The 14,633-nt window shown below is 36.6% G+C and overlaps 6 protein-coding genes across 6 annotated transcripts; 2 read left to right on the top strand and 4 right to left on the bottom strand.

Moving 5' to 3' along the window:
• Nucleotides 1–610: 610 nt before the first annotated feature.
• LOC108832226 (uncharacterized) lies at nucleotides 611–1,234 on the bottom strand. The gene has a single exon (XM_018605718.1). It carries the CDS (start codon nucleotides 1,232–1,234, stop codon nucleotides 611–613), a length of 624 nt encoding a protein of 207 aa, XP_018461220.1.
• A 1,772-nt stretch (nucleotides 1,235–3,006) lies between these two features.
• Nucleotides 3,007–4,462, top strand: LOC108832225 (transcription factor bHLH93). Its single transcript, XM_018605717.2, has 4 exons — nucleotides 3,007–3,213; nucleotides 3,706–3,828; nucleotides 3,913–4,086; nucleotides 4,199–4,462. Exons 1-4 carry the CDS (start codon nucleotides 3,133–3,135, stop codon nucleotides 4,292–4,294), a joined length of 474 nt encoding a protein of 157 aa, XP_018461219.1. The 5' UTR covers nucleotides 3,007–3,132; the 3' UTR covers nucleotides 4,295–4,462.
• A 299-nt stretch (nucleotides 4,463–4,761) lies between these two features.
• On the bottom strand, nucleotides 4,762–6,392 carry LOC108832224 (BTB/POZ domain-containing protein At3g56230). The gene is made up of 3 exons (XM_018605716.2): nucleotides 6,081–6,392; nucleotides 5,796–5,978; nucleotides 4,762–5,463 (listed from the first exon to the last, which is right to left on the bottom strand). Exons 1-3 carry the CDS (start codon nucleotides 6,291–6,293, stop codon nucleotides 5,011–5,013), a joined length of 849 nt encoding a protein of 282 aa, XP_018461218.2. The 5' UTR covers nucleotides 6,294–6,392; the 3' UTR covers nucleotides 4,762–5,010.
• A 962-nt stretch (nucleotides 6,393–7,354) lies between these two features.
• Nucleotides 7,355–8,392, bottom strand: LOC108832223 (copper transport protein CCH). The gene is made up of 3 exons (XM_018605715.2): nucleotides 8,194–8,392; nucleotides 7,895–7,970; nucleotides 7,355–7,774 (listed from the first exon to the last, which is right to left on the bottom strand). Exons 1-3 carry the CDS (start codon nucleotides 8,200–8,202, stop codon nucleotides 7,530–7,532), a joined length of 330 nt encoding a protein of 109 aa, XP_018461217.2. The 5' UTR covers nucleotides 8,203–8,392; the 3' UTR covers nucleotides 7,355–7,529.
• A 1,646-nt stretch (nucleotides 8,393–10,038) lies between these two features.
• Nucleotides 10,039–11,906, top strand: LOC108832230 (uncharacterized). The gene is made up of 4 exons (XM_018605721.2): nucleotides 10,039–10,611; nucleotides 10,766–10,901; nucleotides 11,157–11,217; nucleotides 11,590–11,906. The coding sequence occupies exons 1-4, from the start codon at nucleotides 10,140–10,142 to the stop codon at nucleotides 11,731–11,733; spliced, it is 813 nt and encodes a 270-aa protein (XP_018461223.2). The 5' UTR covers nucleotides 10,039–10,139; the 3' UTR covers nucleotides 11,734–11,906.
• Nucleotides 11,879–12,864, bottom strand: LOC108832229 (uncharacterized). The gene is made up of 2 exons (XM_057010824.1): nucleotides 12,460–12,864; nucleotides 11,879–12,406 (listed from the first exon to the last, which is right to left on the bottom strand). Exons 1-2 carry the CDS (start codon nucleotides 12,672–12,674, stop codon nucleotides 12,088–12,090), a joined length of 534 nt encoding a protein of 177 aa, XP_056866804.1. The 5' UTR covers nucleotides 12,675–12,864; the 3' UTR covers nucleotides 11,879–12,087.
• Between the last annotated feature and the right edge of the window lie 1,769 nt (nucleotides 12,865–14,633).

Genomic DNA, 14,633 nt, shown 5'->3' on the forward strand with positions numbered 1-14,633 from the left:
TACAAGCAATTAAATTCCTAGATATCTTTCGTATCTAATTAAAAACTAACAAATAAAGAGTAGAAATCAGACTGTAAAACTAGAAGAATATGAGAAATAGTAGGATATCGATGAGGCTATATGATAAGAAAGGGCTTGTCTATTGTGTAGAGTGTTATTTTGTGATGATATGATTAATCGGTACACATGTGACATGTGAATTGATGGGTACTTTTATATGTCCTGGTGGAATAAATAGATAATTCCATATATTCGACTGATCACATTTCTTATGATATCTATGCGCTTACATGCATGCATACGGATATGCCTCCTGTACAGTTTTGAATGTTATAAAATGGCATGTGAAGTAATCAAGAACTTTGTGTACTTAATATGATAAATCTTTGCTGCTTTCCTAACGTAAATCCAATTTAATTTTTTTTTCTATCTAAATTGTCGTATTCGGCTCTCTTTTTTTTTTTTGCTAAACTGTAAATATCATATATGATGAGAAGAGATTATAAAGGTAGACTCTTAGGTCCGAACCAACTTGGCAAAAAGAAAGAAAAAACAAGAAGGTTCATCACAGAATACAAGAGACAATGGACAAGAGACTAGAAACTAGAGACTAGCGCAGCCACTTAGCCATCAGAGTAGCAAAGCTTTTCTTCTCCCTCCTGGAAGAGATAATGTTTCTCAACTCTCTGTCCACAAAAATAAAAACAGCAGCAGCCGAGACAGAAATATGATTGTGGATCATATTGTTCCGCTGTTTCCAGAGTTGAAAAACCATCGTTTGTGCAACGAGCTTCCTTAACAGAGAAAGACTTTTGGAGCGAGGCTGTCGTATCCAGGAGAGCAGCTCCGCCCAACTAGTGAATGGCGAGGTGGGAGGGTTGCATCTAGCGAAGACCTCACTCCAAACGTCAAGGCTGTAGGCGCATGACAGGAACAGGTGATCACGGGTTTCCATTGCGTTTGAGCAGAAGGCACAAAGGGGCGAGATTTGCATACCCCAGCCCGCAAGTCTTGCCCTCGTTGGCAGCTTATCATAGTTCGCCGTCCACATGGTGAAAACATGTTTGGGAAGCGCTCCTTTGAACAAGACCACATCATGCCAATCTTTGACCTCCATCTTCGATCTCAAAGCTTCCCACGTACTGAAAGAGCTGAAAATAGGAACAGAGGAATCACTAGCAAGCCATTCATAACCATCATCAATATCAAGAGAAAGAGGAAGGGTGACCTCCATATTCGGCTCTCTTTTATACTAATTGTGCTTGAATTAATCCGTGTGACAAAAAAGTATTACATGCATCATAACTATATGGTCTTTGTAGTATTTTACAATTATAAAATGAAAAGTAGTAGGTTCATGATCTTGCATTGGTGCTCGTTGAGAACTGGGTGTATGTTTCATCGATGCATGCACGTTTGTGAGGTTCATATACGTAATACGTCATACGTGTATAATTATTATATATAACCACTAATTAGATGGTGGATAGTGAAGAGTGATGAGGGAACTCATAAAGATACCCGTGAGGAGTGTTTGGAGGCATTCCAAAATCACAACTAACGTTCTTCTGTTTGCTTTTATCCTCACCTTTCACTCCTTTCGATACTCTCATATACTCCTACTGTTTCAATATAGATGAAATTTTAGAAATAATATTTTGTTTTAATTTACATAAAATTTAAAGTTTTAAGATCAATTTTAATTTTATTAGAAATTGTTCAACCAAATATTAGATTTTACAGTTTTTTTATAATTAACTGATTTTGAAATTATATCTTTAAAATGTTTTTTACGAAAATGTAACTTTTGTAATCTTTGTGCAATAAAACAAAACATCAAATATTATGAAAATGAGAGAGTATTTATGTATTATATATATATATATATATATATATATATATGTATGTATATTTACAGCTCTATTCCTTCCCCCATTATGAGCTCATGGTTCCCTTCTTCGTTTCTATTTTGCCTTCTCCACATTTCTGGAAACCTTATATACTCACGAATCACTCCCGCACAAATGTATACAAGACTTTAAAGAGAGGTCGCCATCAAGATCAATTAAGACGAGACATGGACGATGAATGTAGATTGTAAGCATAATTAGTGCTCACTAGAATTGGACCCTTGTAGCACAAATACACTTGAACCACTTTTCTCGATTCCTTACCAGCCTTAAGAAATGAAGAAGAAGAGATCCCTATCCCAACAAGATAATCTTTTAGCGCGCAGTTTAACAGTTCATGATTGGAAGTTATGTCTTATAACGTACGGCTGTATCTTCGTTTATTTATGAAATTCAAATGTATATACGCCACAAGCAGAATGGTTTCCACTAGCTTATCACCGCTTAGATAAAAACATTGATAACTTATTTTATTTTAATGTAAGAAACAACGAAAATAAAATACAATATAATGGACAAAATAAAATAGAATTGAAGAAAATATAATAGAATAGCATACTTATAAATTAATATATTTCTGTTAGTTAATTTTTGAAGGCATATAAAATGTAAAATATTTTTGCATATAAAGACTAGATCCGCTTTCAACAAAAATAATTCTTCAAATATCTATATTAATATTAATATTTATCGCCCTAATATATATTAACATTGGATATGCTTTCTAGTTCAACAATATTAATATTTATGGGCCCTTTAAATTTTATGTATGGGAGATGGTTTTCTCTTCTTGTAAAGAAAAAAATAAGTACTGCGCTACATCTTGAAGGTCATGTTGACTGAGTGTAATCCTATCTTTACTTTATGATCGCTTCAAGTTAGTTCAAAGTTTATCAATGATTGTTTCTAAGTTTTTTTTGTGCACCACGTTCTAAGTTTTCTAACGTAAGTACTGTATATATAAATAATAATATAATATGGAAAACCGTGTAACTAGACATAGAGGCAATCAAGTAATTCACGAGATACCAAAAGGATTTGTCCGTATGTATCACATTGTGTAGTGACGAAGAGATCATCATACTATAAAGTAGACATGTGTGAGACTAGAGGATTCTATAAACACTTGAGAAAATCAGATCTCTAATTCCATTACATATCTTACTCTCTATATATACAGAAAAGAAACCGAAGAGGGGAAGAAGCTAAAGCATCGAAGAATATGGTTTCGAAGGAATACAAGAGAGATTCCTCTCTGCGTGAGAAGTTTCAATTGCTTCGCTCAATCACTAACTCACATGCTGTAATTAGATTCCACCACTCTCTTTTTAACTTTGTTTCTCTGTTGATATAATTCGATTTCTTCTTTATTCATAAACCAATTTAGTCGTACAACTTATATTATGTATCATAAATCATGAATATTCCATTGATCATATAATTCAAATATATATACGCCAATATATCCGTGATCTCTATCTCTGTTTCTTTCATTACAGATCAAGTCTACTCATTTTCAATGTATAGCATAAGTTTTTTTGTTTTGTCTGGTACATGGATTGAATCTCAATTTTAACTAATCCAATTAGTGATATGTTATTTAAGATTTTTTTCTTTGTGTCTCTTCAGTTTATAGTTACTTGAATCCTTCCTGACCATAATGAACATACATATTTATAACAAGATACATTAAATTAAGAGCCCAATAATGATAATGAAATGGGAATTTTCTCGGACTAACCTGTACTTGTAGAATCCAAACTCAACCATACTACTGATACCGTACATTTTTCAGGATAGCGAAACATCGATCTTAGAGGATGCATCAAAATATATCAAAAATCTTGAGCATAAAGTCGAAAATATCAACAATGAGACCACGTCTGAGCAATATTTCTGTGATCCTACCGATCCTATGGTATATAAACATATATCCTTAGAGTTTTTGATGCATAATACGTTAAGAAGCTTCAGTTGATTTTGGGGTTTATACTGATGATAGGTTACAGTGGACACCCTAGAGAAGGGATTCATGATAAAGATAATGTCAGGTAAGAATGAGCCAGGAATGTTGGTCTGTGTTCTTGAAGCCTTTGAAGATCTTGGACTCGAGGTTGTTGAAGCTAGGGTTTCATGTACGGACTCATTTAGCTTGCATGCCATTGGAATATCAAATGTATACACACTAATCCCGCCTCATCATTAAATACTACTCAATTATATATTCATTATATTTATCATTAATGATTTATGGATTATAATTTCTATCTAATTTGAACAACTCCCAGAATGATGATGGTGAAAGCATGGATGCTGAAGCAGTGAAACAGGCAGTTGCAGTAGCAGTCAGGACCTGTAGTGATAGCCATGATCCAAGAGAGTAAAGACGGATCAAGTATTCATGATTATCTCTCCCTCTCTCTCTCTCTCTATATATATATATATTTGTTTGACCTAAAAAGGGTTCTTAGTTAGACATATGATCAAGGAAAAGTTCAATTGTATGTCTCTCTAATTAATCAAATGTCTAAAGTAAATTTCTTTGGGATCAAGTTAGTAATTTCATCACTAAATAATTATGATATCTTGATCAAAATAAACAATCAGAACTCAGGACACTATTCTGTCGTTTCTTCAAAAATAATTGTAAATAATAAACTTTTTTTTTTGTAAATGAATGGACGAATTAGTGATTCGAATGGCAAAGGAACGTAGAATCGGCCAATATAGCGACAGTACTACATCAATCAAACTGTGCATGAAGGATGATTGGGATAAACAAATTCGGTTTGAGTAAATATGAATTCAATTTATACAGAAGCATATATTGATTACTTGATGATCTCGATGCTTACTCTAATATAGCTTCTTTTGCCATCATTCATTTTTAACTTGCATCCCAAAAGAATAAAAGTTGTCGTACGAACGTGAATGTGTACAATACAACGATGGCAGATCAGTAAAGTCATAGAATTTGCTATATGGAGCTTGGAGGATTACGAACAGCTATAAACAATAAAACATACAAAAGTTTTTTTTTTTTTTGAAAAAGGATAAAAACATACAAAAGTTTATTACACTGTTTTTATATCTCACTAAGTTAGTCACGTCTCTTGTTTCTCGTTTCCATCAAGAACGCCCTAGTAATTTGAACGCATAAATGCTGGTTTTTCTGAGAAAATTCTTCGTATTTGTCTGTGAAAACAATGTCGTCCATGTTTCGCACCACGAACCCTAGAGCAGCTTCCTTCAAGGTCTTGCTCGAACCAAGATCCGAGACATCAAGAACATCAAGAACGCTAGATATTTCCAAGGAACTAAGCATATGCTGCTCGCAGAACTCTTGCAAGTAATGAATCATATACTTATCGGCTGCAACAAACAAGGCATATACATGCTTCTCCAACTTGTCTGAAGCCAATGTGCCGGTGTATAGAAACTCCAAGAGAGCTTGAAGTTCCTCTAAGTTTAGTTCTTGGAGTGTTATGGATTCTGGAGCAGTTTTGCATTCGTCTGAATCTAAAATATTCTTAAAGATCTCGGATTTTGAAGCCTATAGCACACAAAATTTTCATATAGATGTAAGCCTTAATTGAAAAACAAACTGAAACAGATGGCATTATTTGTGCTAACATATTTATATCCTTTTTCTTTAATAAAAAATATTATTTTTATTGATTTTAAAGAAAACAACCATATAAAACACTAGTAAGTTTTTATTAAAGCCATATAAACTATGGTTTGATGTGAATGGAAGATAACACATTTATATATATAACCTATAAACGTATAGAAAACCCACAAGTCCCACACAAAAACAAAACTAATATATCCATCCATATATATATATATATAAGAAACAGAGCTAGAGGTCATTGAATTTACCAACAAAGCTCTATGTGCAGGAACAGGAGGTCCATCATCGCCAGGTTTTAGAAGAATATCAGTATGAAGCTCTTCTTTGAATCCCGAAACAAAGCTACTCAAGAAGACTATTCTCTTCTTCTGTTCCTCTTCAGTTTCTTTCATGTTTTGCATCCATTTGATCACTTTTTGTAATGGTTGCGGCTGGAATATAACATATGAAACAGACAAATTGATGTATTTTGATGAACATAAACTTTGATAACTTTAAAAAAATATATGTGAGGATAAGTATACGAAGCGTACCTCACGAGAAAACAAAGGAGAAGAAAAAAGAGAGGAGCCATTGTTGACGGTGGAATTCTCGGTCAATTTAACATGATCTTGAACTTCGTTCGAGCCCTCAAGCTTCTTGAGCAACGACATAATGGTTCGAGCTCCGTCGTAGCATGATCCGCATATCGTGTTTCTCGGTGGTCGTAGAATAGAGGGCATTGTGGTGCAAATTGAGCAATCCATTTTGTGTTTCTTTTTTGGATTAAACTTGAGAATATGAAGAAGATAAACAGAGGGAGGGAGATGATGGACGAGCAGTTTCTTGCTTTGAACTCAAGTTGTTAAAATATTGTTCAAAAGTTGGTTAGAGATGGCTACGTTCTTGAAAACATTTTTTTATATATATATTTCATTGATAAATCAACTCGAAACATGATTGTTTCCGTAAAGAGTTGTTGAGCATAATTTAACAAATAAAACAACAAAAAATGAAATGATTAAGCCATGAAGGAATCTTTTTGGGGAGGAGTTGTATGGTTGGAACATGGAACCTTCATTAGATATTATAAAATATTAATTAATTATCATGGATAATAACATTATTCTTACGTACTTATTCATTTATTTGTATGCTGGATATGCTTCTTATGTACATGACCAACGATGCGTTGATTAATGAACAATTAATTAGAAAGGAAATAAGAATGTGGAGGTTTGAGATATGATAGCTTCAAAAGCTAAAAGACTTAAAAGTTGGGAAAAGGAAAAAGACTTTCCAACCATTCAACAGCAAATATGTGTAGTGTAAGCACGTTGTTCCATCATCTATAGTGTCAATGTTAATTTAATTTTTTGGTAAAATAATTAACTCATAAATTTTGTTAAAAGATGATTTTAAAGTGTGCTTTCCGAGTCTTAGCACAACTTTATGTAACTTTAAAGCCACGTCTAGAAAAACAAACATGGTGCGATTGATTTTGGGCTGGTACAAAACCCAACCTCAATCCTCTCATATGAACGTTTCAGTTTAAACTTTAAACATAACATTCTGGCTCTTCTTTTTGGAATTGTTGGAATTTTGAGATTTAAATTGACATATTGTTCTGCTTCACTTGTGTTTCAAGTTTCCTCTTTCCTTTTAATTTTTCATATGTATTTATAAATGGTATCCCTTTTGAAGAAAAAAAACATTCTGGCTCATCTTATAATTGTCTCTGAGTATGGGCTTTTTGCATGGATTAAGTTAATAATAAGTCCATAATCTAAAGATTCCCGCAGTGTTTTATCAGCTAAAAAGTTAAAACTTATAATAAAAGAAGTTGGAACAACATGGGTCTCCAACATCTTGTTTTCAATAGTAGAAAAGTATTAGGTACATAGAGAAACCATAAAGCTCTTAGTTCTTACAACAACAAACAAGCCAAAGATAATAGAAGTACTGGAAATACGGATAAGAAGCCTCACTGTCATCTTTTGTATTTAAACTTGTGATGGCTTAGTCTCAGCTTCAGCGAGTTTTGGCTCAACATCAGCCGTTGCATCAACCTTAGCCTCAGTCTTAGTCTCAGTCTCGGTTTTACTCTCAGTCGCAGCCTCAGCCTCCACAGGCCAGTAAGAAGTCTTCTTTCCAGTCTTTGAAACCGTTTGAAAAACTGCTTCAGGTTCAACATTACCTTTCACTGTCACCTTTTGCTCCTTTATATCAATGTCAAAAGACTCAACCCCTGAGATTGTTTTTATGAATCCATTAGTCAGCGAATTACAAGGCATAAAAATAAAAATGACTAATAGAAAAGTATCTAAGAAAATGAAAAAGAAAAAAAAAGATTAGAGGGTTAAAATACCTTCCATTTTCCCCAAGACTCTATTGACGGCACCAACGCAGCCTTGGCATGACATACCAACTTTGAGGACAACGGTCTGCATTTATTAGGCATTTTAATTCAAAGTTTACAACCAAAATCCATATATATCAACAGGTAATTTTATATCTAAATCAACAATTAGTCCCAAACAATTTAGCATTCTTTGGAAACAACACTAATGGACGTGCATGCTTTTTTGTGATCATTGGCTCTTCAAAACATTAATTTATCTATCTATAGCCAAGAAGAACCAGACGTATAAAAACAGATGTAATTACCTGAGACATGGCTACAATTAGATGAAACTAGCCGAAAAGCTTTGAGATTGATGATCGGAATTAGATAATGAGATCTTTGTAATTTGTTGAATGAGAAGAGATGGTGTGTTCTTGATAATTTATAGCAACGCAAATCCTCAGAGTAGGAGTTAGCGTGAAGGAAACGAACGCATTATTCCAATGAATGCCCATACCATATTCCAATAAAATAAAAAAATATTAGGAAGGTTAGTTATACCAGATGTGGAAAAAGCATACCAACTTTAAATCCACTAACGAAATGTACAAGTACAAGGAATAAAGCACTGTTGCGAGGTCTTCTTGTACTACACATTCTTTTGTTGTAGTACCAAGTACTTAATTACCTCTTTTACATTTTATATGGGTTCCTTCAAAAGTTACATTCTACTTTAAGTTACAAAAAGAAAACTTTACATTCTATGTTGGTTTGCTCACTAGTCACACACTTACATGTCGGTTTTGGATAGTATTGGTTGATGCGCAGACTAAACTGTTCTATTGAATTTCGGAGTAGATAAAAACACAAGGCGAACAAATATCTTACAAGTTTGCTTAATTTGCTCTTACTCTTTCTATTTGTCGACTATAGTCATTCTTACTGTCGCTAAAAGTATTGGATGTTGTTCTTGTAACATCTCGAGTTGTGATATGTGAAAAAAAATTAAGAGAATTGATTTGGTTATCTATATCATTAAAATCGACTTACATTTTCCGTCATACATTCGTATAGAATTCTAGAGTTAAGCGTGTTTGGGTTGTAGTAATGAAAGAATTGATGACCTATCATAAGTAATTGGCGATACCATGCAAATGAAGCTAAAACACGGAAAAATATCATGTGGTGATTACAAGGTCAATAAACGACAATTTTGAGTCGTGGAAAATTTACGGACCGACTATTAAAACGGGATGGAATCCACAGACTGAGAAAACAGGTGTGTGTGGCCCATCATGTAAAAGCGTCATAGATCTCTTATAGGCTAATTTACAATTCTAAATAGTACATACTTAGGTATTTTATTGGAAGGTTTTTTGATTAATAATGAAATCTAAAGTTTTTATACTAGCTAAATTTCGGATGGATTCCTAAAAGTATTTATTGTTATATAATAGTAATGTAAAGATTTACAACATGGTAAAATATTTATTCTGATTTCATAGTTTAAAAGTAAAAAAAAAATATCATAAATATGATATAATAAAAACGATTTATCATTAAGGATGGTAAAAAATAATTGTTGTTAAATAGTTCATGATTGAAAGTTCTTTTGGTCCAGTGGTTTAACTAAAAGTTTATTAATGATTATACACTAACAAGTTTGGATTTCGAGTCTCAGTGAAAACGGAATTATGCGAATTAATAGAGAGAAGGCTTACAAGAGATTTGCAGCATGGCTTAAGGAATACCGTTAAACGTAGATTCGATAGGACGATTCAGATAATATAGTCAAGTATAAATCTTCATAAGACATGTAGAATTGTCGATCGTGGAATTGTCAGTAATATTTTCGTAGTCTGTAATAACATAATTTCGGCATTAAAAAAAGTAGTTCATACTTCCAAATACAACATGTAATTCGTTTTTTTTCATCCTGGCGGTTAAGATAATTAATTAATACATCGCTTATAGTAGAAGAAAAAACTAAAATGTTTTTTATAATGTCAATGCAACTTAAAAGGACCCTTTTTGGGACAGATCATACTACAAAAGGCATCGATTTTAAATGATTTGTGTCAGTGATCACTAGGCCCACTAAGAATTTACCAAATTGGGCCCATAAATCCACTTCTGTAGTCTCTTCTTCCTTCCTCAGAACTCTTCTCCTTCCCAATTTCCACACACTCTAACCTACCTTCCCGCCAATCTCCTCCCCCCTCCAAAACCCTCAGGTAAACCCTCAGATTCCTAACTCACCGGAGAAAACATGGAACCCCGTCACCCCGTCGCACGAAAACTACAGAGAAAACCCCTCGGAGACTGCACCAACACCATCTCCCGAACCAGAACCACCCAACGACAGTCATCTTCTTCTTCCTCCTCCGTCAAATTCGCGAATCCGAGCCTCACTTCTTCTCTCAAGAGGTTAGTACATCAGACCTCTCTCAAGGAGAAGAAACACAACGACGTCGTCGTCGTCGATGACTCGAAATCTCGCCCCGTAACCGCTCCCAAGCCTCTTTCCACGAGCGTAAGGGCGGTAACTCGCCGTATCTCCGCCGATCTCCGTTTTCCGGCCGCCGCGCCTTCTCGTCATTCTCCGAAACCCAAAGATGTCGACGAATCGGAGGCTGCTCCCGCGCTCGCGAGGGCCGTGACTCGCCGCGTGTCTACCACCGATCTGGATTCTCCGGCGGTCTCCGCGCCTCCTCGTCGCCAAAACTCGCGCTCCGGCGAGGGTAAGTTGTTTTCACCTGCTATGGGTTGGAGTGTAGGCATATCGATTTTCAATCTAATTGCGGTGGAATTGAGTTTGTGCGAAACTCTAGGGTTTTCAATTGAATCCGTGATTTTGCTTTATCGGTTGTTTAAGAGGTTTTGCTTGTGCTTTAGGCGTTGGTGGTGGTGGTGACAAGGAGGTTGCTGAGCCTTACTCTGTTTACACGGCTAGAAGGAAGGCTGCTTCTGGGAGGAAAAGGAGTAACGACGCAGCTTCCTCCTCTAGTGCACTGGTGATATCAAGCCCTGGGTATGAAACTCAATTCAGTGATATGTGAATTTATGAAGACTAATGGTAGCCGTGGACAGATGGAGTCACTATAGAATAGAACCATAGTACAATGCTACTTAATTTGATGATGTTGTTAAGAATCTAGGTGATGGAGCTTGTATAAGTGGTCAAGTTCTATCATGTCCATCGAACTTGTTTAGCGTTTTTTTGGCCTGTGTAAGATTCAACCATGTGTTTTTGTTTTAGTAAGTTTTCTTGAAATGTGTATCACAGGAAGAAAAGACGTCAAGCAAATGAAAACACAGTCAAGCCCTCGAAAGTGGCTCCCATAAAGGTGGTGAATTCAGGAAAGCTCCCTAGCTTTTATGAACTTATCACAAGTGTAATGTGTTTCTGTGTTGCTCGTATCTCTCTGTGGGAAAATAGTTTTTATTTGTGCCTATTGTTTTGTTTTGCTAATGTATATTAGTGCATCTTATGTTTCAACAATGTTTTGTCATCATTCCTGAAACAAGGGTTGGTAGATGGATGCCTAGTATTTCAATTGCGTTTATATTCTTCTCTTTATTTTTTAAAAGTGGACTTAGTATTTTCTCATTAGGTTACTCTGTTTAATGAGATATAGTTTGTATCCATTTGAGGAGCCTTCCAAGTTTTCTCTAGTCTCTAATTTCTAATTATGTATATATGGTTACATTCTTGACAGAGGCAGCGAACAACAAAGCGTGAGGAAGATAATGTGGCTCATGGAGTTTCTCAGGACTATATCGAGAAGCAGAGAGCTTACTTCGCAGAGATCGATGCATTTGAGCTGGCAGAAGAAGAGGTATCTAGTAGCGACTTAGACTAAGTAAGAAGTGATAAACTATCTTAAGGATATCCATGACACACCTTAACACGTTCGTTCGTTCGTTCATCACTGTATAGCTAAGGTCTCTCTGCTCACAGAAAATGTTTCACTCTTCTATCTCTTAAATACCCACGACATGCCAATATCAGTTTATAATCTTTGTCTTGGGAGAACTTTATTGGTTCTAGACAGATATGCAATGAAAAATGCCAGTTTACACTTTACAACACAAGCTTTATAGATATATATACACATCATATTATATTCATACATCAAAGCATTATAACACTTTCTCTGTTCAAAGAGGCAAAGCAGCACATAGAACGTGATCAAGAACACAACAGACTCACATAATCAAGCTTTGTTCACCTCGCCGGATCCATGTCTAGAACCAGAGAACAGAGCTCTCTTCATACTCCCCATTGATGAACTAAACCCTTTTCTTCCACCATTGGAGTAACACAGAGTCGAGGTCGGCGACGACGCAAGCTCGTGATCTTTGTAACTAGCGTACATAACCTGTGATTTGTTACCATGACTCACTGGTTTTCTCGAAGAATGTGGCGGCGAGGAGGAAAGGGAAGATGAAGAAGACGTAGACGTAGACGACCACGAATTCGATGGCCCTGAAGAGACATGGTTGGTCGTCTTCTTGCTACTGTTACTGCCCCTCCTGAGATCATGGAACAGAGACATCGACAGGATTCTAGTTAGTTTTGTTCTCACCTTGGTCTGTGACGTCTGTCTCTTTGGCGTCGACATAACCTCGGATGAGTAATACGACGGAGGCGGCGTGAGAGGCTGAGCAAAAGAGCAATCGGGAAAGTGGTTGTGTTTTGGTGTGCCTGGCCTTGACTCCCACATGAATGGTATAGAGGCTCCGCCGTAGTAGGAGGATCTATCTTCTTCATCATCTTCTTGATCCTCATACTCCATGTCATCTCTCACTCTTCCCGACATCTTTAAACAAATTCTCTGTCTGTGTTGTGATCTCTTACGTATTTTGAGTCGGGTTCTTGTCGGAGTTTAAGTACGACAATGGAAACAATAAGTTAAGGGAGAGGATCTCACGGAACAGAAAAGTAAAGGGAGAGGAGCTACTTGTAGAATAGTCTTCTTTGCATGGTTGTAAGTGTTGATATTTATCGTGGTTTGATTTTGTTACTATTAAATTATTTTGGACTTTTCTATTGGAAAAAATAATTCACATGGATGAGCATTTTACATGTAGGCCAAGAAACGATATCTCGAAATAACACATAGGCCGAGAAATGGTTAGAAAATAAATGAAAGGTGGCTATCAAACTGTTGGACGTGTATGCATTACTTAATGCTTCCCCATTAACTATGGGAGAGACGTGGAGATCACATTATTTGTAATGATTCAAAGCTTATATTCATTGCTTAGGGTTTTAATACTTAGTATTAAATGTTTGCCTTATATATATTTTCCCTCATTTGACGTTATTCTCGGTGTTCTTGTTTTTTTTTTTTGAAGACCTTTTTCATATTAAAATTGCATGAGAAATAAAATAATACAAGCCTAGGCTTTAGATGTTTTTGACCCAACCCAGTAGATAATTGAAACCCAATTCAAAACCCAACAGTTAACCAACACATAAAAGATAGTAACCCAAGCCCAATTGACAGTAAACACTAGCCCAATAGCTCTTTTGAGGGAAGTAAAGCATCGAGGATATCGAACAGTATAGAAACGGAGAGTCGCGAGGATGATCAGGCGGAAGAGGAGAGAATTTCCAGTTGAGGTTTAGGCGAACCACTGCTGCATCATCAACGAAGAGACACGAGGATTTGTTGATCGGAGGCTCAGGATCCTGTCCTTTAGTTGTCTATCAATCAAACGAGAGATCCCTTCCACCGAACGGAAAATGTTTCGATGAAGGCGCGCATTCCGCTCTGACCACGTCCAGTAGATGCAACTCTGCCAGCATAGGAGAGCTAGCTTCCCTCGCGGTGACCTCCCAGTTTGACCCTGAAGCTGCGCCATCGTTAAATCCCAGGATTGGGAGTAATCCCACAGCGAGGCGCCAATGTACCCCATAATCCCCAGGAGAAGTGGCAATCAAAGAATAGGTGGTTCCTACTCTCAGGCATCACATTACAGAGCAGACATAGCGGCGATGTCTGTAGCCCCCATCCAAGAATTCTATCTCTTGTCGGACAGCGGTTCAGCACAAATAGCCATGTCAAGAAGCTGTGACGTGGGATGCCTCCTTTATTCCAGACAATTGCGTTCCAAGATACCGGCTGTCCCTGCACTCGAAGCTTCCGATACACAATCCCAATTGAATACTTCTGATACAAGGTTCCCTCTATTACCCATTCATAAGAGTCATTCTCTTCAGTTAAGGTAATAGTAGTTAAATAAGATTGCAACTGGACCTGTGCTTCCGATCGTGCAGGAGGAAGGAGCCAAGTATTGTTGTTTGAGAGGGAAGCAAGAGTTGCGACGTCTGCGATCCCCAAGGAAGAGCGAGCACCCAATTGGAGAAAATCTCTTAGTCGACCAAAAGGAGACCAGTGATCAGTCCAGAACCGGCAAGAGAGACCATTGGCAACCTTAAGGTGAATCCACTGGTAGATTAGAGGACTCAATTTCAGTAGTTTGTTCACTTGCCAAGAGAACCTCCTGTTAGGGGTGGTAGTCCATAAGTTGCTGAGATCCCCGTTTAAAACCTCCTCCTTGAACCATGCCACCCAGATAGAGCCTGATTGGAAAAATAACAGCCAGATTAGCTTTAGACCACACGCCTTGTTCCATAGTAGTAGGTCGTTTACACCCAGTCCTCCCTCTTCCTTCGGTTTTGTTACCACTGCCCACGATACCCTAGCTGTGTGGTGCCCGTCTATATTTCCCTTCCACAAGAAAATTCCACAAA

This window comes from Raphanus sativus, chromosome 5, assembly GCF_000801105.2.
Source record: "Raphanus sativus cultivar WK10039 chromosome 5, ASM80110v3, whole genome shotgun sequence".
Lineage (NCBI taxonomy): Eukaryota > Viridiplantae > Streptophyta > Magnoliopsida > Brassicales > Brassicaceae > Raphanus > Raphanus sativus.

Excerpts from the sequence above, each read along its gene's own strand:
- LOC108832226 (XM_018605718.1), bottom strand. The coding sequence starts at position 1,234 with ATGGAGGTCACCCTTCCTCTTTCTCTTGATATTGATGATGGTTATGAA.
- LOC108832225 (XM_018605717.2), top strand. The coding sequence starts at position 3,133 with ATGGTTTCGAAGGAATACAAGAGAGATTCCTCTCTGCGTGAGAAGTTT. Across the intron at positions 3,214-3,705 it reads CAATCACTAACTCACATGCT|GATAGCGAAACATCGATCTT; the intron begins GTAATTAGATTC and ends TACATTTTTCAG. Across the intron at positions 4,087-4,198 it reads ATGCCATTGGAATATCAAAT|AATGATGATGGTGAAAGCAT; the intron begins GTATACACACTA and ends AACAACTCCCAG.
- LOC108832224 (XM_018605716.2), bottom strand. The coding sequence starts at position 6,293 with ATGGATTGCTCAATTTGCACCACAATGCCCTCTATTCTACGACCACCG. Across the intron at positions 5,979-6,080 it reads CTCCTTTGTTTTCTCGTGAG|CCGCAACCATTACAAAAAGT; the intron begins GTACGCTTCGTA and ends GTTATATTCCAG. Across the intron at positions 5,464-5,795 it reads CTGCACATAGAGCTTTGTTG|GCTTCAAAATCCGAGATCTT; the intron begins GTAAATTCAATG and ends TGTGTGCTATAG.
- LOC108832223 (XM_018605715.2), bottom strand. Across the intron at positions 7,775-7,894 it reads AGTCTTGGGGAAAATGGAAG|GGGTTGAGTCTTTTGACATT; the intron begins GTATTTTAACCC and ends AAACAATCTCAG.
- LOC108832230 (XM_018605721.2), top strand. The coding sequence starts at position 10,140 with ATGGAACCCCGTCACCCCGTCGCACGAAAACTACAGAGAAAACCCCTC. Across the intron at positions 10,902-11,156 it reads CTGGTGATATCAAGCCCTGG|GAAGAAAAGACGTCAAGCAA; the intron begins GTATGAAACTCA and ends TGTGTATCACAG. Across the intron at positions 11,218-11,589 it reads CGAAAGTGGCTCCCATAAAG|AGGCAGCGAACAACAAAGCG; the intron begins GTGGTGAATTCA and ends CATTCTTGACAG.
- LOC108832229 (XM_057010824.1), bottom strand. The coding sequence starts at position 12,674 with ATGACATGGAGTATGAGGATCAAGAAGATGATGAAGAAGATAGATCCT. Across the intron at positions 12,407-12,459 it reads GACAGACGTCACAGACCAAG|GAGGGGCAGTAACAGTAGCA; the intron begins GTGAGAACAAAA and ends CCATGATCTCAG.